We start from the raw sequence: 25,294 nt of genomic DNA, 5'->3' as shown, positions 1-25,294 counted from the left end.
CATCCATGCACTGATTGCAATTTCAATCTTCCTCGTTTTATAGAAGAAATCATACATCAAAATCTTTTGCCTTGGCATATATATAACAAATAAATGATAAAGACCTATATTCTAAATTTCAAGTTGTTGTCCAAGATGTTTTTCAGGCTTTAAGAAGATTATAATACTATTCTATGGTTAGAATTTTATGACAATTGGTTAAAAAAAAAAACACTATATTTTCAAATCAGTAAAATATGCCAAAATTAGCATACATTTATTTATATAGAGTCCTAGCTTTAGTTTTGCTACTTTGGGATAAATTTTGCTTAAGATTTTTTTTTGCTTGGTTGTCTCCCCTGTGATCTTGTCAGGCCACTAATATATACCATTTTTTTTTTTTTGGCAATTTTATAAGTTCAAAATTTTAGCGACTATTGATCAGAATTTAACAAATGAAGATTCGTTGTAAAGCTAATGACCTGAATTGTGTAGTGGGCTATGAGACATTTGTCTTTAAGGTCGCATATTAAAGGGATCATCCATCATCCAGAGGCTATTTTTGGCACTTTTTACAGCCATAAAATGTTTCAATCATAGTTGTTTGTTTTCCTAGTTTTGCATATGAATTACAAAATATCTGATAATTCTTCCCAAACCTCTGGCCTTTGGTATCCATACATAATGCAAATTTCACAGTATGTAAAGATTACTTGATACTGGAGATATTCATAATCGTACCCTATTTCCAAAAGAGGGGAGATATAACATAGAAATATTTGGAATGGAGTCTCCCCTTGCTGCCATTTCAGATCATTTGAAACCATAGCAGCAAGTTTGTCTCCCTTCCATCAAGGCCAGAGGTTTTGGGGGAAAAATATATATATAAGAACAAATAGTTAATAAAACATGTTAAAAAACAAAAACATATTTAATTTTAAAAAGGAAACACTAAATAAGTGGATAGTCCTTAATCTGTGGAGTTTCAAAGAAATACTTTCCTTCTCATCAGAGGGTGAGCTTTTATATATATATATATTAAAATTTACAATTAAATTTATTATTTGACTGAATACTCTTGCAAACTGTCGAACAATAAATTTTATTGTAAATTTTAATTTACGGTTTAATTTCTTTTCTCTTAAAATAAGCTCTATTTTCTATTGTGTTTGTATTGAGCTTTTTAATTTGGTTGGGATTAATATATAACTATATAAATATTGGTATTTATATTAGAGTCAAGTTTCTCGTTGCTTGTATCAGGTAAACACCACATTCAATTTGCCTTTTTTATTTTGTATATGTTTTATTTTTATAATAACTTAATTCATAGTTTCAATAGGCAAAATAAAAATTTATTTTAACTTGAATCATATGATGATATGGACGGATAATTTTTATCCTGTCTACTGAAACAATTTGTAATGAATTAAGTTAATACACTTGAGGTTGTAAAAATAAAAAAAAACATTCAGCTCTACTAACATATTGAGCACTCTTTACCTTGTTTTTTACCACATATACCTCTTATATATATATGTAAGAGAAAGAAAATTAAAACTGTAAGTTGAAATTTACAATCAAATTTATTGTTTAATTTTGGACTTTATTACCTCTAAAGAATTATTTTCTTTCTCTTGTAATAAGCTCTACTCTCTATTGTGTATTGAACTTTTTTAATCGGTTGGGATTAAATTTTCTATATATAAATAATGTTATTTATATTAGATTGAAGTTTATCATTGTGTATATCAGGTAAACACTACATCCTTTTGATATATATATATATATATATATATATATATATATGTCTAAATAAATAATAGCGATCACCATTCAATTTCAAGCAACGTCGGGTAATTCTGCTCATAGTTTATAAAGTTGTATTCAGCTTAGCATAGTAAAATACAAACATATATCTGTTGGGTCTTCCTCCTTGTGCAGATATAAAAAAAATCAAGAAATTTTTTTTGTTATAAATATCACTGGTTTATTTAAAAAATTTTCTTTTTACAAAATAACAAATCAAAAACACACACACAGCTTTTTTAAAATGAATCAACTATAAAAAAGAACTCAACACATTTTCAACTGTTGTAATTCTGTAAGTAATTTGTCTGAACCTTTCGTCCATCTTCATTCTTTTGTTTTCCTTCGCAAAGAGTATTTGTTCTTAGCAGCAGTATAAAGTCTTTGATAAGGCGTGTTGCACTCGGAGGGCGTGGCTGGAATCCCAATAGCACGTCGTACTGTGGGTAACTGGAAGGCGAGGTTCTGTGACAATCCGTAAAGACTAGAGCATAACCAGTACCAACACATACACTGAAAAGAAGAAGAAAATGGCTATTAAACAAGAATTTAAAAACATTTGTTTTTATGGAAACTGCTCCAAACAAAGTTTGAAGCCACTTGATGTAAGAGCTAACAAGAACGAAAGAGGATACATTACCTGGAAGTAATTCATTCAAACTCCTCAGCAGTTTAAAATTCACAGGCAACAGGAGTTAGAACAGAAACATTGAGGGCATTGCCAAGGCTGCTGCAATAACGGTGGACTCTTTCTATCATGCTAAAAAGTTATTTACATTTGAGAGTATCCTGTATGTCTACAAGGCCACTATTCGCCCATGTATGGAATATTGTTGCCATATTTAGGCTGATGCATCTGCTACTAGTCTCTCCCTCTTAGACACGGCTAAAAAGAGAGTTGCAAACCAAATAGATCCTACACTGTCAGCTAGGCTTCAACTGCTGTCACATCGACGAAATATTACATCTGTCTGCCTGTTTTACAAGTATTTTTATGGTTGGTGCTCCAATGAACTACAAGCCCTTGTACCCCCTTAACATAAATACTACCCACAAACCTGAGAAGCAGAAAATCACATTCCTACACAGTAGAAATACCTACATGTAAGAAAGCCTTCTACTGTAATGTACCATCAATAAAAGTGCATATACTAAAAAATGTCTGCAAACTTATTAAAGGTACCTTGTATATTATTTAGCATCAAATCCAATAATTTTGGAAAAAGGTTTTATACTTCAAGTTCTTTATATCTTCAAATGACCAGTATCTTCAGACAGCCTGATCTGGTAACAACAGAGTACCTATTTACAATGTCTTCCCTCGGGACATTGAGAAAAGGAACAAAAATAAAAATTGTCTCAGTTGTAAAGGATTGCTCCTCCACTGAGAACCAGAAATTGAAGTGCAGCATCTGAAGAACAGATACTACACTTTGATCTTGGCCTGGCAACAACAGTAGTTCAAAGGATTGAGATCTGGGGAATCAGGAGGGGAAATGGTGGTGGTGGTGGTGGTGGTGGTGGTGAGGGTCACATGATTAGGAAATAACTCCTTTCGCTGTTGGATTTAAAAATTTGTTATTAAACTTTCATTAAGTGAATTTTCCTTAACGTTTTCTCAACTATGAATCTCACACATGCATAATGTAAGTCAATTTTTTGTACTTCAAAATTAGAGAGTTCATTCTCTTTATCATTAAAATTCAACTATTCAGAGATAACTTGAATATCGCCCAAGGGAAGTAACTCCGAATCTACTGAGCCAACAAGGTGATCTTATTATAAGTTGTTTTTTTTTCCATGGTATCAAAAGTAATATTGTACCATCATATCATAGTTACAATACAAGTATCATAATTAAATAGCAATAATTTTAACCGATATTGATATGAATAAAATTAAAGCATATCATATTTATAGTATCAAAGATGTTACACAATCCCAGATATATTTTTATTAATATTTAGCAATAAGTGTCATATTTACTGATTTGATATGTGAACGACCTTTTGAAAAATAAATCGAATTTCTGAAGATTCATAACCGAAATACTGTCTTCGATTGTATTCATTCATACTTTGTTTCACCATTCCTTTTCTTCTGCATTGCAATTAGCCTTCATAAATACTCACATACCTGTTTAATAGCAATGCTTTAAGAAAACTGCATTTCTATTTTAAAGTGTTAAAAATTTTGTTGTTTGTGCATAATAATAGGATTTCAAATAAAGACATTTTAGGTCAAAACACCATTGTGTACTTATCTGTCATGTCAAAATTAATAAAAATTCCAATAAATTCCAAAGAATAATTTAGAATAATTTTTTTTTAACAAAAACCGCCGATATTAGCAATCCTCCATTTTTTTTTTTAAATAGTAGATTATAATTATTTTGTCAAAATCATAGACAGTAGTTACCTCCTCTAGATTTTAAGAACTATTCAACATTAACAAATATGATAAAACTATAAGTCGATAAATTTTATTTTATTTGTATTTATATTTTTACTCAATCATTTTTTGTAATTTTTACTAATTTCGACATGACAAGTAAGTACGTAACAGTGTTTTTACCTAAAATATGTTTGTTTGAAATCCCATTATACTGCCAATACACCTAAATTTTAAATTCAAAAACAAAAGCGGGAAAACGTTGTGGATGTCAGATATTAAAACAATCTTTTTTTACTTACACTGGGGACATTAGCTCCAATGGGGATCATCAAAATACTTAATCCTCTTACGAGATTAGTGACGGCTCTTGTGAACAGAGTGGAGTTGGTCCGCTGCAGAGCATAAATCTGGAACAAAAAAACATTACAAATTTTTATTTTATTATCCAAAGATTTTTGTAGCACTTGAAATAATTTTAATTAAATGTAATTTTGGTTATAGTCAGCTAACATACTTCCTAACTTCAGTATTTCTATTGTGAAATGATTTATTGAAATGGAATAGAAGAAAAGGAAATTATTGAAAAGTATACAATAAAAATTAACAAAATTATACAGATGAAAATAACACAATTAATTTTTTTTTTTCAATAGTTATCTGCAAGAATTCCTGTGATGATGGAGAATCAAAGCCAACTATGTTGGGAATATTATGTGTTGGATATGTTTTTTGTGATGTTTGAAATTTTGTTATTTTGATTTCAATTTGTATTTTTTATATTTTCATAAACATTTATTCATCATAAAAATTGAATTAAAAACAAAACTTTAATTATTATAATTTCATAAACATATTTCTCAAAAATTTCAAATAAAATAAAAACTTTTATTTTTTAAATCGTATTTTGCTTTCATTAATTCCATTCTACCGTGAATAACAATGACACGTTAAGAATGTTTACTGATTGGGGGTGATTGCATGCAGATTAGGAAGGAATCCATTGGTCATTGATCTTGAAACTTACTTCAATGATGGTCAAATTCACCAGTCCTAATGAGATGGGTAGGATCCACGTACTGTCGGGAAGGGTCATATTCTTGAACCAAAGTGTGCCCTCGTGGACAAGTTCGGGGTGAAATAGAGAATTTTCTGTAAAGAAAATTTGAGAATCAAATCATTTGTCGGACTGGAATCATATTGTAAAGTAGACAGAAACAGGAAAAGAAATATCAGGAAAAGATGCCCTGGAACCTGAGTGAAAGGAAAAAGAAAAGTTTAGCAATCACTTGTTTTTTTTCTTTTTATTCATCATTCATTAGCTGACCTCATTTAATTTTTATCATTCAAATTAGCTGATCCTTATTCAATCTGATGTTGTTCCGCATTGAATTATCTCCCTTGAATAAGAACTCACCATTTCCTAGATAACTAACTAGCAGGGGATGGTATGGGGGGGGGGCGGGCATAAAATATGCTTAAATATGATATTTTAATTTGTCCAAATTTCGTATATATAATTATAGAGTTGTGATATCAAAAGAAAAAAAAAGTATTTGGGTGCCATCAGCTAGAATCGAACCCAAAAGTAAAACTGTAACATTCAAAGCTGAAGATGTTACCACTGAACCAACGTGCCATGCATGTGAATTGATTAAAAATAAACTAAGATGAATGTACGAAATGTCTAATGATTTTTTTTCAATTTTGACCCAGTTTTGATCCCTTAAAAACTATTTTAACTGCCTAGACTAATAAAAAAAAAAAACAGTCCATAAAAATTCTAACCATTTGAGGCCCCTAGCGCCGCTCTGTGACTTTTAGTTTTGGAGGAGATATAGTTTGAAAATATGGAGACAGACAGACATATAGCCTTTTATATATTAGATTATGCATGTTTGTACTTTACTATGCTGCAATGAATATAACTTTATAAACTATGATCAGAAAAATCTGACATTGCTCGGGATCAAATAAGGATCAGTTCTATGTACTTTATCACAATGTTTTCAATGTGATCAAACCAACAAAATCTTCTGTTCTTCACACATCTCTCCATAATGTCCAGATTTAAACTTCCTCTGAGGTCACCAGATCTAAGCTAGTCTTTAACATTCACATTACACATCCATTTTATCATTTTCATATCATTTCTCTCCATGCAACGCATATCCTCAACCTCTACTGGCCAGGTTTCACTTCTATACATCATCACACTGCGTACACATGCTGATCAGCTCGTCCCTTGATTGACCGTGAAGTTCCCTGAACTTACTCCATCCAATCGTAACTCTTGCAATCAAACCAGCACCTGCTCCACCCTGTACTCCAATTATATCAACAAGATAACAAAACTTCTCAATAGCTTTATACGAGGTGCCTTCAATAAGTTTCCAAACTTTTCTTGTATGGACACTTTTATTGATAGTACACACATAAAACTCTTGTCCCCTTTGAAGTAATCTCCTCCAGCTGCAATGCACTTGTACCGTTCCAATAACTTCTGGAAGGCCCATGGAAGTCCTCTTGCATGAACATGTCAATGACCCTTGTCACAACTTCTTTCATCTCTTCAATTGTCTCATAAAGTTTTCCTTGAGCTTAGGAAATAACTAAAAGTCACAGGGAGCAAGGTCTGGACTGCGGGATCTGAATTGATCAGCTAGACCATCACCCTGCTGTCATGAAAATGTCTTTCCTTCCAATCTTCTCTGAGCACCCTTGGACAAACTTCATGCAAATCTTCTGCATGTTCAGTTCCATGCGAATAATAGTGTGTACAGTTCCCACACTGACATCAAACTGCACTTATTGTCTCTACAGACACACGACGGTCCTTATCCATGAAATTCTTTATTTGGTCAATCAACTCTGGTATTCTGACTTCCTTACTCCTCCTTCACCTCTCATCATCCCTCACAGACTCCCTGCTTAACTTGAATCTCTTATCCCACAAAAACTGATGCTAGATTCATGCAAGATATTCCAAAAGCAGTCTGAAGCATTCCATACGTTTTTGTGTCAGTTTGTCCACGTTTAAAACAGAATTTTATTGCATATCGTTCTTCTAAAGTGTTCTCACATCCAGATTGCAATTTTGAAATTCACCAGCTGTGACAATCATGCTTTAGTAAGGTGTATTCCAATTTCTGCTGTAGCTGTTCATTTGAACCTGAAATCCTAAAAAATTGGTCAGTTATCTCATAAGATGTATAGAAATAACATACTGAATTTTCAAGAATCTACGACAATTTTAAATGCCTGTACAAAAAAAAGTCTGGAAATTTATTTAAGGCATCTCATATCCCAGTTATACTTGAACTCTGGAATCTTTATGTCAAACTCAAGAGCTTATATGGAATTGTGGATGGAAGTTGGAAATTACGACATCCAGAACATTGTAAAAATTACAACCGAGATGAATAATTTGAGTAATACACTTTGTTTTGTAAATTTCACATGGTTTGATGCTTCAGCAACAAATAATTTCAGCATCAACCTCTGTAATGTTGTCCAACATGTAAAGGAACCCACATGTTGTAACCTCAGTCGCAAAGTAGACACAAAAAATAGAAAAAAAAACTTCACTCACTTTTTCTTTCTTTCTTTTTTTTTTTTTTTTACATAGGCATCACCACTTATCAAGGCCCAGAGGCCACTCGAGGATAAGGGTTTCTAACAACAACATTTATTTTCTCATTGTTACAGCTGTGACATCACCCACGATTGTCTTCTCGAACATCGTCCACCCCTTTCGCGTTATATCCTTTTAAAATTTTTTATTTTTCCCTATCAATGACGTCATTTTGCATGCATTTGCGTCCACGCTATGTTACACTTCTATTCAAACCTATGCAACTGCGTTTTTATGCCTGCCAGTGTCCACCAATCACAATCAAGGTTAGCATTCATTGTTTCAATTTAGTCTCGATTCAGATATTTACTGTCTCATTTAGGAATTTCTCATGCAGTGTTTATAATTAACTATGCAAAAGTGCAGTACAGTTAACAGACGAAAAATCGAGAGCAGTAAAAGGAATATTTGCTTAGAGCAGGTATGTATCAAACTCGTCAAATGAGATTGAAATAGTTGTAGTTTTTTCGATTTTATAACCAATCCCATTTTTGCTCTAACCAAAAGTGCCTCACATTAAAAATTGACATTGTGTATAATTCTGCCCTCATGGGGAGGTAAGCAAATGTGAAACAACTGCCATTCAATTTCACTCCTGTGCAGCTCGGCAAATTTAGTAGTTCTGCTTCTTAAAAAACAAACACACACACAAAGATGCACATGCATATACAAAAATACATTCTAGTTTCAATTTCGCTTTCAAAGTCGATCTGTGGTTATACTGAATAACTGTACTTGGTCATGACGGCCAAATGTGATGTGATGTCAGAAATTGCCACCAGTGATTTATACAATAATTTTGCCTTTTTTATTTATTTATTTTTTTATAATGAAAATAAAAAATATTATCCACAAGAAATTATTTTTAGTAGTTTTAAAAATGAAAAATATTTTGAAAGTTTTAATAAACCTATTGTGAAATGAGGTCAGGTATTAAAAAACAAACAAAAACATGATAACTTATACAGAGAATAGCTTCCAAACACATGACTGCAAAAAGGATGAATATTCAAGTTTATGTAGGTCTTGCTAAAAACAATAAAGAAAAATAAAATAAAATAAAGAGGCAACTTACCTAAATTCATTTCTGGTGTAAAACCGGTCATATATCGTAGCGTGAACGAAAGAGCAATCCACATGGGAAGTTGTATCCATACTAGTACCGACGCTTTTCCAGGATGGCAATTTTCTTGGATATAAAGGTCTCGCACAACTTTTTTCATCTGAAGGTAATAAATTTGAAAGAAAGTTACAAGAAAATGACTTGATTAAACCTTCAATAAGTGCTACTCTCAAGATACAATCCATACAATACTACTAAAACTTTGATGCAAACAAAATCCACAAAGTTTTAGTAGTAGGCAGATAGAAAATTTGTATCTTTATTCTATTGTATGTCAATAACGTGGTTACTGTAGTACCGAGTTGAACACAACTTGTTTGTGCTAAGTTGAGTGCACAGAGGTAGAAAGATCGAGGCTGACATAGATTAAACCGATCGACTTCCCTTGACAATGTGTACATCTGCATGCAGCAAGGGGTCATGCCACAGGTCAGTGAGTGTATTTTGAGTGCAAGCCGGTTAACGGAGGTTACAGCCCCAGACACATACCTTAAAATAAATAGGGATGCATATGTGTTTTGAAACAGTTCAGTTCGAGTTTGAGAGTTCAACAGTCATCAGTTATTCTAAGAAGATAGAAGACTTTTCGTGGGGATGACAAGAGAGCGATGTATGGCAGATAAATCGATCTAAAAATTTCCACCCTCCTAAGGATGAGCAGGACAGGGATGCAACATTCGACCGTGAAACTGAATAAAGTTCCAATTGTCCAGAAAAATGAGACTTGCATCAGTTCTATGCATGAGAGAGCTTTTGTTTCAGGTACACTGACGTCAGGACACAAACCACTTGAGGACATGGCAAGAGATGTGAAGAAAATATAAGGTACATTCTTCTGCTTCATTTTTATAAACTACTCAAAAGGGCTGATGTGCTGTAAAAAAAAAAAAAAAATGAACACTGACACAATATAAGCAGACCCCCCCCTCATCCCCCGCAACAATTCAAATGACACCGATCTTGACAAACGACCCATCAAGCAGACGAGATATCAGCCTCTTCATTTAAAGGTAGTGTGCTTTTTATGGTTCACACCATGGGAGTTGCTATGCTATGCCCAGGACATAACAGACCTTCCAGACGTCACCATGGCGTGGAGACAAAGATACTCTCCCTGGAAAGCGATAGAAAATGTATTTATCAGTTCATTCTTTACAGTCATTTCATCCTCCATTCAAAGTTACGACAAGATTAAATTCTTGGACCTTTAATATTTCTGTTATTCATATATGACCTCGTTCATAAAATAGTGTTTGTGATGGGTATATTTGCTGATGACACCACTCTTTATAATAGTCATGAGAGAAAAATGAATGTACACAAAGCCAAAGCAATAGCAAAAGATCTTCAGTCTATAGTGGAATGGGGTCATAAATGGATAATAATATTTAATGCTACTAAGATTAAGCTTCTTTCCTTTAACAATTACAAAAAAACGTTCTCAACCACCGATTGCCATGACAAACAGCAACCTTCCTGAGAGCTCATCATTCAAACTCCTAAGTTTGGAATTCACAGGCAACATGAATTAGAACAAATACATTAAGGATACTGCCAAGGCTGCTGCAAAGATGATGGACTCTCTCTACTGTGCTAGAAAATTACTCGTACATGAGTATCCTAAACCTCTACAAAGCCACCATTCACCCATGCATAAAGTATTGTTGCCACATCTGGGATGGTGCTTCTATCACTAGTCTCTCACTCTTTGACAAGGTTCACAAAAAGAGCCTCCAATCAAATAGGTTTCACACTGTCAGCCAAGCTCCAACCTCTGACCCATCACTGCAATGTTATATCCTTGTGCCTATTTTACAAGTACTTTAATGGAATGTGCTTTGATGAACGTGTGGCGGGGATTGATGTGTTTTTGTAGTGGAGAAAAATGTGTCGCTTAGTTTGCCCATCCTGCTGCTATCTCTTCTATCCATTTTGATTTCTTAAAGTCATTCCCGGGGGTACCTACATGTAGGATCTGACCAACTTTCCTTTGACGTCCTTTTCGGGCACCTGGATTATCCAACACTTGATGTAAATCAGTTACGCTCTGTGTGTGTGTGTGTGTGTGTGTGTGTGTGTGTGTGTGTGTGTGTGTGTGTGATATCGTTGCATAACATAAAATAGGAACTCCAACATTGTTCATTGATAGCTGTTGGGTCGCCTCAGTCCCCAGTAATTTTCTTCTTAGTCTGATCTACTCTTACCTTCTTTCAACTCCAATCTCTCTCGGAGGACCTCCGAGCCATCAACCACCCCAAACTGGGCATTGTCCTCACAAGCCCTTCTCCCTCCTTGGTATAAATACCTCTGACAAACCTGACAAGCAGCAAAATCTCACCCCTATACAGTAGAAATCAATAGATGTAAGAAAGACTTCTACTCTTCCTTCTGTAGGACTGCTAGACTTTGGAATTCCCTTCCGGGTTCCTGCTTCCTGGACTGTACTGACATGCAGAAGTTAAAGTGTAATGTAAACAGACATCTTGCTGATCAACTCACTACATACTATCCCTGAAAATTATGTCTCAGATAGTAGCCCCCTACATCAAAGTGACACCATGTCTTGTTTGGGATGAAAATGCAATAACAAAAAAAAATTTTTTTAACTTTGTTGTCAACCATCGCAAACCTAAGGCTGTTCCTAACTGTCATGAACTGTTACAAAACTCATTGCCACTCTTAAATGACTGTAAACTAACTCTAACGATATTGACCTTCTTTGTCAAAATCATTGCTACATCTTGATCAACAACCCCACCTCAGCTTCCTTTTGTGTTTCGTGCTGAACAGTTTCCTATCCATTCTCTTTCTACCAACCTTATTTTCTATCCCGTTTTCTTGGATAAACTTATTTCCTTGTTTTGTTGTCATACTTTTTCCTCTTTCATTTTTTTCTTCCTAACACTTGAGGAGGGGAAGCGGGGAAATGGCGATAGTTATAGATTAGCTTTTAATAAATTTGTGATTGAAAAAACAAAAAATGAAAAGATGTTATGAAAACTTACCGAATAATTGTACCGTATTCGAGCATGTTCCATGTCCCAACCAAATTCTCGGATGGCTTTGGCTGTTTCGATCTTCATCCGGTGAGAAAGTTTCCGTATCTCTGGCTGAAGATTTTCAACCCGAGCAAGGATGTAGGTCGAATAAACAGCCAGGGGTAGAGTTATAAACGATCGCAGAAGGACTGTAGACAGAGCGACGCTGGCCCACCAGGGTAAACCTGTCAATGTGTGGATGTATGTAAGAAATTCATATGAGATTTTTATTGGAAAGAAGTCGGGCGAAAAAGTCCTGTAAAATGACTCTATAGAAAAATGGCGCGTCTGTTGGGTTTGGATTGGGGTTGTCAGCTGATGAGAAACACTACCTATGCTCCGATTTGTACTGGAGTTGAAGAGGTAAGTATTAAAATTGAGGCCGGAGGGAGTGGATAGATTACAGGCAGGAGGTACCCGGCTCATCTGAGGTATATAGTGAGATTTACTTATGGCAGAGATTTTTTCTGTTTGGAACATGCCCAACGGCTTAAGCACATTCTGCTGGGGGTCATATTTGCAGGTTTTCATCCAGGCTCGGGTAGAATAAGGGTGGTGCACTTTATAACAGGCAGACACCGGAAGCTAAAAGAAAAACAAATATATTTGTAACATCACAATAAACCATGTTTACATGAATAAGCTTGAACAATCTGTTTGCACATGCATTTTACAACAAACATGTACACACTGCACTTGTGGGATGTTACCAGTGAGCAACCAGGAAACAATCAATTGATAAAAGTCATTTTTACATTTTCTAATTATGAGAGGGAAACCTATCTTTAATCTAATTCTAATTTCTTTGTAGCAGAGCAAACCTTTTTTAAGTAGATACTTAATATTCATAAGTTTTCAAATATCATGAATTAACTGTAGAATATGGTATTTCTTAGCATTGCAAAGTGAGCATTGTTTCAGTGCTGGGGAGTATGGGGGGTCTGTGTTCAATTTTCCTTCATTTAATGGTAAAAGTGCACCCTTTTCTTTTAGCGCCCATACGTGGGTTGCTAAGGCTGCCTGGATTATTGTTTTCACTCTAAAGGAGCTCATATGTGAATAATATCTTTGTTTATACAGCCCCACTCTCCCCAATGGTTTACTTCCACATGTGCAGCTGCCATCGCGCGAAGGCAGCATACGTACCACAGAATCTACTGACATAAATCCAATTCAAACAGACAGAAGTATATAGAAGCCAGAAGTAACTGTAAGAAAGAAATACCGACAGCTAAGAGAGAATTTACTGAAACCACCCAAAAACGCATCGAAGCTCAGAAATTAGGAACCCGTTACTTCTGGAAAATCTACAACAGTGTAGTAAATAATGGGCAATCAACAATTCCCCCACTATCCAACAATCATGAAGTTGTTTGCTCAGCAACTTACCTTCAACTCCACACTAGACCCTGCTAACCACCCTCTCCCAGACTTTCCTTCGCCGACAGATGCCACACTTGATGATCTGAAAATCACCCCTTCTCAAGTGCATGCTATTATAAGAAATCTTGACACTGCAAAAGCATGTGGACCTGATCTCATCCCGACTGTGTTATTAAAAAAGTGCTCTGCCGAAGTAGCTCCAATCCTCTCCAAACTATACAACAAATGCCTTAATGAATCTTGCTTTCCTGTTGGAAAACTGCTTCTGTGGTACCAGTTTTCAAGAATTCTGGCAAAAGAACTGACCCAGCAAATTACTGCCCCATTAGCCTCCTCCCACTTTTTGCCAAAATATTTGAGTCCATAATTAACCAAGCTCTAGTCCATCACCTTACAGATGCTAAACTTCTTACCGATCAACAATATGGATTTAGGCAAGCCCGTTCAACAGCAGACATTCTAACTGTAATCTCTGAGCGTATATACCATTCACTTGACAAAGCAGGGGAGGATAGAGCGGTAGCTCTAGATATACCTAAGGCTTTTGACAGGGTATGACACGAAGGTCTTCTCAAGAAAATCAAATCATATGGTATCACTGGAAGAACACTTAACATAATTATATTACGTTGTCGTATCATAAAGGATATGAGTGTTGAATTGTCTCTTTAATAAAGGGTTGAGTGTTTGTGTTACAGAGAGAGAGAGAGAGAGAGAGAGAGAGAGAGGTGAATAAACGTGGAGGTAGACACGTTTACCAGAACCAAAGGTCAGCTGACCAGATTACATATCAGTGACGTGGTCAGATTGGCTAGATCTGAGAGATTTGATTTGGGCTTTGAAGAAGACGGACGACTTTCCGTTGTCTCCCCCTCTTCACTGGGGAGGGGGGAGACGAACGCTGACGTGTGTAGAAGAAGAACCCACACAGGCTGATTTCACTTCCACCTTCTGCAGGACCTCTGGGGAAAGGGAAATAAAAACTATAAAACCCATTCATCGTCTTGGAGTGATAAATCTTTGTCAAACAAGTATCAAGTCTCCCTCCAGGATGAGAAATTTCCAGATGGTCCAACATTGAAGAAGCAGAGGTAGGTTCTGAAAATACATGTCACACACACGATTCCCTTTATGATAATCAAACACACAACCATTTATATTAGAGACAATCATACGCACAGGGAATCCCTTTATGTTATACACTAAACGTAAATGGTGCTCCTCAATGATAACGATATGTAACATTTGTTGCGTCATCTCTAATAATGGATTAGAAGAGATGACGTGTTATATTATATATTTATGTTGTATCATAAAGGGAATCGTGTGTGAGTGACATGTATTTTCAGAACCTACCTCTGCTGCTTCGATGTTCGACCATCTGGAAATTTCTTGTCCTGGAGGGAGACTTGATACCTGTTTTTGGATGAAGATTCAATCACTCCAAGAAAAGGAATTAGTTCTATAGTTTATTTCACTTTCCCCAGATGTCCTGCAGAAGGTGGAAAGTGAAATCGGCCTGTGTGGGTTCTTCTTCTACACACGTCAGTGTTCTTAGATAAGAGAAAAATCCAGGTTGTCCTCGATGGTCGTACATCTAAACAATATGATATAAATGTGGGAGTGCCTCAAGGGTCTATCCATAAACCTCTATTATTCCTAATATTCATAAATGACATCCCTGACAAAATTGTCTGTGCGATGGGTATATATGCTGATGACACTACGCTCTATAACAGACATGACAGGAAAACAAATGAACACATATCTAAAGAAATGGCAGAAACACTAGAGGATGACCTCCAATCTGTAGTGGAATGGGAACAAAAATGGATGGTCACATTCAATGCTGCCAAGACTAAACTAGTTTCCTTCAATAACTACAAGAAACTTTCTCTACCACCAATAGCAATGGGCAAAGACTCTTTATCTGAAAGCACATCTTTTAAACTCCTCAGCCTAACATTCACAGAAAACATGAGTTGGAGCAATTACATTGAGAGCATTGCCAGGACCGCTGCGAAAAAGGTAGGTTCTCTCTACTAGAAAGCTACTGACGCCTGAAAGTATCCTGTACCTTTATAAGGCCACCATTCGCCCATGTATGGAGTATTGTTGTCATATTTGGGCCGATGCATCTTTTTTATTTTTTTTTTTAACAAAGGCATCACCACATTATCAAGGCCAAGAGGCCACTCAAGGATAAGGGTTAAAGAGTGTACAGTAGAAATTGGTCAATATAGTAATCATTAGTAATGAAAATTTGGTAAATTTAATAACTTATATGGAACGGCTCATCAAGAACTTATTTACTTTAGACTTGAACACAACCATATTGTAGTCAGCCGGAAAGCAGGAAAACGGAAGACAATTCCACAGGCGTGCAGTTCTAAGAAAGAAGCTTTGTTCATGGAATCTACGTTTAGGTTTAGGCACAGATAAAGAGTGGGGGAAATTATTGATAGTGTTTACAGCTAGACGAGTGTTTCTTGTGAAAGTTTGGCGAGGGGGGACCATAGATTGAAGCTCAGTTGAACACTTTCCATGAAAATAACGATACATCAGAGACAAACTCGCAACATCTCTTCTGTGAGATAGAGGTTGCAAGGAGGAGAAAAGGACATCTCCTACGAGGCTACGAAGTCTATTTTGATGTCTGCTACTATTTTTGTTTTTAAATAGGTTGAATCCAGTAATGGCACTAAAGAGAGTTTGTGGATGATATAAGAAAATAAGGGTGTGTAGGCTTTAAAAAATGTTTCTTATCTTAAACATTACATAAGGGGTCATTTTGCGGAAAAAGTTTATTTACCCATCTAAGATAGAGAAATGCAAAATTAAAGTGTGTAAACATTGCATGAAACAGAACAAATCGAGTAGGCACAAATAAATTTCCAGCGATAACTGCACCAACCAGCCGGTAGGTGTCGCAAAAAGCGACCTGGTTATCTGCCCTTGGAAGAGATATAAAAGGGGATGCCCAGATAATTCTCGCTCTCTCTCGCTCCTTCTGGGAATCAGCCTCGCAACGAAACGGTGAGACAATGCGCCCGCCGGTCAACATCAACCCGGTAAGAGTTTTAACAAATGAACACTTTTCCAGCCTTTTCCTTCAAGAGACATTAGCTCTACTGTGAGACACGCATACGTACGCGGACTGAATTCCACTCCTCACACGCACATACACGCACACAATAACATTTTTATTCTCACAGGCGCACGCGAGAAATAAAACATCTCTTTAAACTTTACTCTATTTGTTAGTTTTAGTTATTCTGTCTCACTGCATGCGACAAGTTTGTCGTTTACGAACACGTATTTAATTGGGAGCTCAACACCCAACTGCACCCCCTCCCCCTCCACAAATCCTTTGTTGTATCGCATGCATTTATTCTTCATAAATTGCTTTCCATTTTAAGTTTAAAAAAAAAAAAATTAAAACTAAAAGCTGTTTAAATTATTTGTAATTTTAGATTAAAAAATAATTAGGTTAAAAATAAATGTGGTTTCAAAGTTGTTTAAACTTTTTTCTTGTTTTTTTTTTCTTGCATTTATTCTACATAAGTAAAAATGAAAGTGGTTTAAAGTATGGAGTATTGTTGTCATATTTGGGCTAGTGCATCTGCTCCTAGTCTCTCACTCCTAGACAAGGTTCAAAAGAGAGTCTCCAACCTGATAGGTCCTGAACTGTCATCTAAGCTTCAGCCTCTGTCCCATTGACGAAATGTAGCATCCCTCTGCCTGTTCTACAAGTACTTTAACGGTGAATGCTATGAAGAACTGCAAGCACTTATACCCCCTCTACGTGAATACCCCCGACAAACCCGACAAGCAGCAAAATCCAACCTCTTCACAGTGGAGATCTCTAGATGTAAGAGAACCTTCTACTTCAGTAGTTTCTTCCCCAGAGCAGCTAGACTTTGGAATTCCCTTCTGGGTTCCTGCTTCCCCAACTGTACTGACATGCAGAAGTTCAATTGTAATGTGAACCGACATCTTGCTGCCCAACTCCCCACATAGTACCCCTGTAGCTTATATCCCTGATAGTAGCCCCCTACATCAAAGTGGAAATGTGCCTTGTTTGGGGTGAAAATGTTTTTTTTTCTTGCATTTATTCTATATAAATAATAAATAGTGTTTAATAATAAAAGTTGTTTAAATTTTTTCCTTTTAATTTCTTTTTACTTTTGTTAGTTTTTCCTCAGTTCATTCTGTTTTACTCCATCTTAGTCTTTGATCGCAAGGTCAAGGTTGCTATTTATTCTACGAATTTGCTGGTGACAGCCATCTTGGGTTTTTACTCAGTCAATGTTTAATCATGAATTTCTTGAGTTTGGATGGGTAAAATAAATTAACTTTTTACACAAAATGACTCCTCATGTAATAATCTTTAAGATAAAAACGTTTTGGTGCTTACACAGACTTATTTACTTATATCACCCAGAATCCCTATTTAGTGACATTTCCTTGAATACTTGGCTTGCACCCGACTATCAAACGAAATGGGCCAGATTTTTTAATAGTCTCTATAGGGTAAATATGTAGTTAGCAGCGTAAATTATTTCACAGAAAATTTTTTTTATAAAAACTATTTTTATATAAAACATTATTAGAACCAGAAAAAAAATTTTTTTATTATTTTTTTTCATCATTTTTTATTAGACTAAATGTACGACATTCAAGGCCGCAATATTGCGTTGAAAATTTTGGCCTTTCTACGGTTTGACAGATTGACCTTTTTAAGGCCAATTTTGGCCTTTTTATCGCTCTTTCATTACAAAAAAAAAAAAAAAAAAAATATGACGGCCAAAAAAACAGGTTCATGAAAGAGCGTAAAAAGGGCCAAATTTGGCCTTAAAAAGGTCAATCTGTCAAACCTTAGAAAGGCCAAATTTTAAAAGCAATATGGCGGCCTCGAATGTCATACATTTAGTTTAATAAAAATGATGAAAAAATAAAAATGAATTTTTTTTTCTGGTTTTATTTCAGCCTTAGGGTCTAATAATGTGTTTTATATAAAAATAAATAGTTTTTATAATTTTTTTTGTCTGTCAAATAATTTACGTTGCAAAACTACACATTTGCCCCCTATAGTATATTGAATCAAGTTTTTTTGAACTTTTGGAGAGTTCAGGTTTTTTTTTTTTTTATTTGGGGGAGGGGGGTCCCCGACAGTTGTCAAGCGAACCAGGGTTCGTCTTGGCACTAGTCTGGCACTCTATAGGCTGAACCATCAGTCCCTTCTTTGTTGGAGTGAAGAATGATCCATCTCAGTCCTATGCAGTGCACCCTGACAGGCATTATCTCCTTTGAGGTGGAGCGGCTTTAACGACATAACCGGAAAATGCCGACGGGTTCCAACAATTTTTGTACTTTTCTTAAATTACCCAGTCCCCTTTCAAAAGACTTGGTCTCCCCCACCCCATGTGATGAATGACTCAGGGGTGAGCCATCATAATGTATATCATTACGAAGGCCACGATTCACATTCAGTTCGGTCGGTCCTACTTTCCTCTTTCAGAAGAGGATGTGGGTTTGTATCACTGTACACAGTTTTGAAAAAGTTGTCAAAAAACAAATATATGACAAATAAATGTTATCAAAGGCAAGATAAGTTACTTTTCTACCTAACTGGATAATTTTTTAGTGTTTCTATTTAATGTAACATGTTTATTCAGCTCGAAAAACATACAGTTACCGATGTATTGGAAAGTTAAAAATGGCGCCCGACTTTCTCTTTGACACGGTAAGTTAGGGAAAAGGAGTTAAAAATAAATAATAAAAAAAACTAGACAAAATACTGTTAGAAACTCGCTCAATAAAAGTTACCGTGACATAGGCTGACATATATTCGGTGGGTTTTTAACAGTATTTTGTCTAGTTTTTCTTAAAAAATTTTAACTCCTTTTCCTAAACTTACCGTGTCAAAGGGAAAGTCGGGCGCCATTTTTAACTTTTGGTAAACACTGTATGTTTTTCGAGCTGAATAAACATGTTACATTAAATAAAAACGCTAAAAAATTATCCAGTTAGGTAGAAAAGTAACTTATCTTGCCGTTGATGACATTTATTTGTTATATATTTGTTTCTTGACAACTTTTTCGTATCTATGTGTGTACAGTCAGTAATACAAACCCGAGGATGTTTTAGTGCAGATCGCCTGGGGCTCTTATACTGGGGAATACTGACGGCTCGTAACCATTTTTGTGCCTTTCTCAAATTGGCTCCTCCCCACTTCAGAAGAGCTGGTCTTCCCCATGTGATGATGAATGGTCCTACGAGGTGAGGTGCAAGTGCACGCAAGACATTACTTCCTAAAAAGACGGTCTAACCTTGTTGCATGTGAGACGAAAGTTTGTTTTCTTAAATTCATGTTTAAGAATTTAAAAAATTAGAATCAAATTATTTCAATAAAACAATAAAAAAAAAAGCAAGAGAATCAAATGACAATTTTGCAAAATAGAAAAAAAAAATAAAACGATAAAAGAAATTTTCATGACTTTTTCTTTAAAACAACAACAAAAAAACATTGAAGGATATTCGTGTTCTTCGGGGGTTCGAGTAGGAAATCTTTACAAATTTATAAATGACAACAACAAAATAAAATACATAGAACAATTCATCAACTACAAACCTTTCCATATTTTCTGTAGCCATGAACACGAATTAAATGGAAAACCGAACTTTTCGAGTCGGTAATTAATTTGATTTTCTTAAACATGACATGAAAAGCGAAATTACCGGTGCAAGAACATTTTTATTCCCCAAATAATTTTGTTCCAGTTGCGGCCCTTATTTATTTATTTATTTATTTTATATTTTTTTGAATCTTTGAAGTTAGGGCAATTCTTAATCTAACCCAGACAACAAAAGGAAACATTGCCAGGACCGCTGCGAAGAAGGTGGGTTCTCTCTTCCGTACTAGAAAGCTATTAACGCCTGAAAGTATCCTATACCTCTATAAGGCCACCATTCGCCCATGTATGGAGTGGAGTATTGTTGTCATATTTGGGCTGGTGCATCTGCCACTAGTCTCTCTCTCTCTCGCTCCTAGACAAGGTTCAAAAGAGAGTCGCCAATCTGATAAGTACTGAACTGTCAGCTAAACTTCAGCCTATGTCACATCGACGAAATCTTGCATCCCTCTGCTTGTTCTACAAGTACTTTAAGGGTAAATGCTCTGACGAACTGCAAGCACTTGTGGCCCCTCGACGTAAATACCCCTCCCCGACAAACCCGACAAGCAGCTAAATCCCACCCCTTCACAGTAGAGATCCCTAGATGCGAGAGAGCCTTCTACTCCAGTAGTTTCTTCCCCAGAACAGCTAGACTTTGGAATTCCCTTCTGGGTCCCTGCTTCCCCGACTGTACTGACATGCAGAAGTTCAAGTGTAACGTGAACCGACATCTTGCTGCCCAACTTCCTAAACAGTACCTCTGATGCTTATGTCCCTGATAGTAGCCCCTACAACAAAGTGGGAATGTGCCTTGTTTGGGGTGAAAATGCAAAAAAAAAAAAAAAATAAATAAATAAATAAAAATGTCACCGAAGGCAAGATGTGTTACTCTTCTATCTATCTGGATAAGTTTTTTTGTGGTTTAACTTATTTTAATGTGTTTTTATTTATTTCGAAACACAATACCCGCTTTGAAATTATTTGAAACACAAAAACTTATACAGGTAGGTAGAAGAGTAACTATTTTGCATTTGGTAACATTTAATTATTATACAGAGTGGGGCAGAGCAACTTTCTTTTTTGTTTTAATTGATATTCCAAATAAGCAAGTTTCTCGCCCTCCCCCCCCTGTATATATAGGTTAAGGGTCACCACTTAAAGATTAAGGGTGGTGACGGGAAGGACAGGTCGAAAGGTTGCCAATTTGCAAGAGGAATCTATCCAATGTAAGAGACCAAGATCTGGAGCGCGTGGTACAGAGGGGGAAGAGATGGCTGGTTACCTTTAATGCATCTAAGACCAAGCTCCTATCATTACATCATAAACGCTTTAATCCCCATCTGGCATTGATTGAAATGGTTCTCGTCTAGGGGAGGCCCCGTATTTTGATAAAAATCTGAGTATGACCTTTACTCCTCATCTGAAATGGAACACATACATCAAGTCTGTGGCCAAGGTTGCTGGGAAAATGGTGGGATCCTTCTACCGCTCCAGAAGATATCTCACTAATGATGCAATTCTCTATCTATGTAAAAACCAAGTACGTCCAAAGATGGAGTACTGCTGCCACATCTGGGCAGGAGCTGTTAAAAACAGCCTATCCTGCCTTGACAGAGTACAAAATAGACTTTGTGGCTTGGTGGAGGATGCCCTTTTCTCTTCCCTGCAACCTCTCTCCCACAGAAGAGACGTTGCGAGCCTGTCTCTGTTTTATTGTTATTTCCATGGCAAGTGCTTGTCTGAGCTCCATTCTCTGGTTCCCTCTTGCCAATCTTTCACAAAAAACACCCGACTAGCTGAAACTACTGTCTATAATTTTCCCCACTCTTTATCCGTGCCGAAATCAAAACGTAGATTCCATGAACAAAGCTTCTTTCTTAGAACTGCATGCCTGTGGAACTCTCTGCCGCTTGCCTGTTTCTTTCCCAACTTCAATTTGGATGTCTTCAAGTCCAACGTAAACAAATTCCTGATGAACCGCCCCCTTAAGTAATGACACTTTATCAAATCTTCAATACTAACTATTACTACGATACTATCCCATTGATTACTGTACACACAATAACCCTTATCCCCGAGTGGCTTCTGGGCCTTGATAAGTGGTGACCTCCATGTAAAAACAAAAAAAGTAATAGAGTATCCACAGGACCATTAATGTAATCTCCGATTTGCAAAAGGCTTCCACTAAACCACATCCTCACTCATATAATAAAAACATGAATTACTCTGAAAAAACAATAACACTTGATAAACAACTCGAAATCGCTGTGTATACATATCCCTACCAAATTACTCTGTCAATTTTCAGTCTACAGACTTGAGATTTGACATAAGGGTATTAAAATTTGGGAAAATCTTTTTAATTGGTTTTCGGCCAGAAATTAGGCTGTCAAGGGGTCAAAGTTCAATGATTTGACCTTTGAAAACTCTATCAAACTCCTCCACCAATTTTGGGTCTGAACACTTGAAATTTTAGATGTACGTTCCTTGGACATGGATCAAACTTTTTAACTTGATTTAAATCCAAAACAATAAAGGTTAAGGGGTCAAAATTGGGGTCCAAGTTAAAAAAAATTTGACCTCTCAGCCAATTTTTGGTTTAAACATTTGAAATTTTACATAAAGTGTATTCAAACATAGGGCAAGCTTTTTAATCGGTTTTTGGCCGAACATTTGGCTACCAAGGGATCAAAGTTCAAAAGATTTTACCTTTGCAGTCTCTAGCAAACTATTCAGAAAATTTTGGGTCTAAACATTTGAAATTTTACATAAAGGGTATTCAGACATGCAGCAAGCATTTTAATCAATTTAGGGGTGAAAATTTGGCTGCCAAGGGTCAAAGTTGAAAGAGTTGACCTTTGCAGACTCTACCAAATTGCTCTGCCAATTTTGGGTCTAAACACTTGAAACTTTAGATGTAGGTCAAACTTTTTAATATATATATACATATGCCCATAAAGTTCTGAACAGTACATAGGGCCTGAGCAAAGCTGGGTTGAAACTTTAGATGTAGGTTACCTGGACATGAGTGAAACTTTTTAATATATATATATATATATATATATATACATATGCCCATAAAGTTCTGAACAGTACTTAGGGCCTGAGCAAAGCTGGACTGAACTGCTAGTATGAAATAACATTTATTTAGTGTTAAAGTAACAGTAATTCAAATCGTTCCAACGTTAGTGTTTTTTTGCAGTGAGTGTTCATTAGGCAGGCTTAGCTAAATGAATGTCTTGTTAAAAGGGCATAAAGTTTAAGATTACTGATTTCTATGAATAGAGGGACACACATGGTTATTTTCTGAGGGGAAAAGAAAATCATTAAACCATGTAAGCGGAATGCGTGCATGCGTGCATGCGTGTTCATCGCATAAGAAAACAATAGTTCGAAATAACATTGTTGAAAATTAGATTTAAATTCCCGTACACTGTGGTGATATTCCATAATGAGTGTTGAAAAGAAAAACTGGTCTAATTTTGTCTGTAGTGCACGTAAAGTCCAGAGAGGGATTTAATGTCTTCCTTTTGACAGAGTTTCTTAGACACGTATCAGGCTGGAGATATCTGAAGAAAACTGATTCGATTTTCACCAGTGAAACCTTATGTACGGGTGTTCTGGAACATTCCAGTGTGTTTGTTGTATCACTGCATTACATACAAACAAGAGGAAATAAATAAATAAAAATCCAGGTCGGCATTTTTTCTTTTGTAACAAAAGTTTTTATTACCTGTTACTCTCCTGCCTTGACACCATTTCAAAAGTCTCTCGTTGCCACATGTACATCTAGTCTGGCCACATTTCTCCTTCTTCCGACCACATGCTGGCCACAGCCGGACCATTCATGTCCTCAACTTTACACATCTATTTTCTTCTCCTAGAGAATGTGGTGTCCTTTTTTTTTCTTTTTCTTCAAACGCCAGCTTGTGCACACTTCCTAATTTGCATTTGTGCCTTTTTTTACTATTGCTGCTGCTAATTTCTTTGCAAGCCAGCTACCCTTCGCTGCTGCTGCTGATATTTTACCACAGCTCATATGCATATTAAATGCCTGAAGTTTTGTTAAAAAAAAACAAAAAAAAGTGGTAATAGGCAAGTTTGAACCTGTACCGCAAAGGAGGAAAAGCATGTGGAAAAAACGTCTTTGCTATTGTGCCTATCATCAAACCGGAAGTGACAAATGTTTGAATTAAGCCAATTTAATTGAAAAGAGGGGATGACTTTCGAAAATATCAGCGATAAAAGTGACCCCTTCCTGTAGAAAAGTGCCCAATTGAGGGTGAAGGAATTTATGTTTTTAGCCAATTTGTCGATATTTATTGTCTGAAGGGTTGAGCTTCAAAACGATATTAATTCTGTGAGAACCCGTCACCTCTGTCAAAAGTTTTAGGCAGACATAAAACATACATACATACATACATACATACATACATACATACATACATTTAAACAGACAGGTGAAGTTTATATTATAGATTATATTGGATCTAATAGATAGTTATGATTTAAAAAATAAAAATAACTTGTATGCCACCATTGAGAATTGAAACCAAAACGTTTAGCTTACGATTTACTTTTTCCTTTGACATTAATGCCTGAGCTATGAAAACATGTTTGCTGCAAGGCTAAAAATTAAAACATGAATCAATAGCTTTTATGTTATGCATGCATATTCGTAATGTTGTTGTTTTGTTATATAGGGGTTTTTCATCATTATTATTCTTGTTCTTGTTGTTATTAATAGTGTGAGTCTTAGAGAGATGTTGGTGGCAGGGATGTTGTTGTTGAGAGTCTTATTAAAAGCACAGTCTTAGAAGAGAGATGTGTTGTAAGGGGGATGTTGTGAGAGAGATTGTTCATTTATAACGATTCATATATATCAAAATGTTCATTCTTAGAATGTGTAGATGGAAGCTCTTTGAGTGAGGAGATAGTGTTCAGACAGTCTTAGTGTAGATATGAGATGTCGAGACGTGTATGTAAGATGTGTATGTTAAGACATTTTATAACACAGATATATAGACATATAATACAATTTTCACTTTACATTTTTGGTAGAATAACAACACAAAGATGATGTTTATAAAAACACATGATGGGTTTATTTCTTCTCACGACTGGCTGTGGTTTTCATCATCAAGAATTCAAAGCTTCATTCAAAGTTTCACAAGTGACCGTCTCGCTTCTAGACGTTCAAATCCTCAGACTCTCTCTCCCTCTCTCCCCCAGTTTCTCCTCCCTTAACTCTAAAGTTTTC

The 25,294-nt window shown here is 35.9% G+C and overlaps 1 protein-coding gene across 2 annotated transcripts; it reads right to left on the bottom strand.

Moving 5' to 3' along the window:
- Positions 1–1,943: 1,943 nt before the first annotated feature.
- LOC145266288 (cytochrome c oxidase assembly protein COX18, mitochondrial-like) lies at positions 1,944–20,116 on the bottom strand. Of its 2 annotated transcripts, none has more exons than XM_080121832.1 (6): positions 19,992–20,116; positions 11,942–12,159; positions 8,889–9,036; positions 5,207–5,331; positions 4,482–4,589; positions 1,944–2,301 (listed from the first exon to the last, which is right to left on the bottom strand). In XM_080121832.1, exons 2-6 carry the CDS (start codon positions 12,017–12,019, stop codon positions 2,116–2,118), a joined length of 645 nt encoding a protein of 214 aa, XP_079977958.1. In that variant the 5' UTR covers positions 12,020–12,159; positions 19,992–20,116; the 3' UTR covers positions 1,944–2,115. The 2 variants fall into 2 exon arrangements, with proteins under 2 accessions (XP_079977958.1, XP_079977957.1); XM_080121831.1 differs by having other exon boundaries at positions 11,942–12,559; positions 19,992–20,110.
- Between the last annotated feature and the right edge of the window lie 5,178 nt (positions 20,117–25,294).

This window comes from Euprymna scolopes, chromosome 41 (genome assembly GCF_053919585.1).
Source record: "Euprymna scolopes isolate OS-2025 chromosome 41, ASM5391958v1, whole genome shotgun sequence".
Classification (NCBI taxonomy): domain Eukaryota; kingdom Metazoa; phylum Mollusca; class Cephalopoda; order Sepiida; family Sepiolidae; genus Euprymna; species Euprymna scolopes.
Note: the sequence above shows the minus strand (reverse complement) of the source record. Positions and strands in the feature narration are given on the sequence as shown.

Coding starts and splice junctions, on each gene's coding strand:
- LOC145266288 (XM_080121831.1), bottom strand. CDS start 20,078: ATGTTTAAGAAAATCAAATTAATTACCGACTCGAAAAGTTCGGTTTTC. Junction 9,037..11,941: donor GAATACGGTACAATTATTCG/GTAAGTTTTCAT, acceptor TATTACCTTCAG/ATGAAAAAAGTTGTGCGAGA. Junction 4,590..5,206: donor TGAATTTGACCATCATTGAA/GTAAGTTTCAAG, acceptor TTTTTGTTCCAG/ATTTATGCTCTGCAGCGGAC.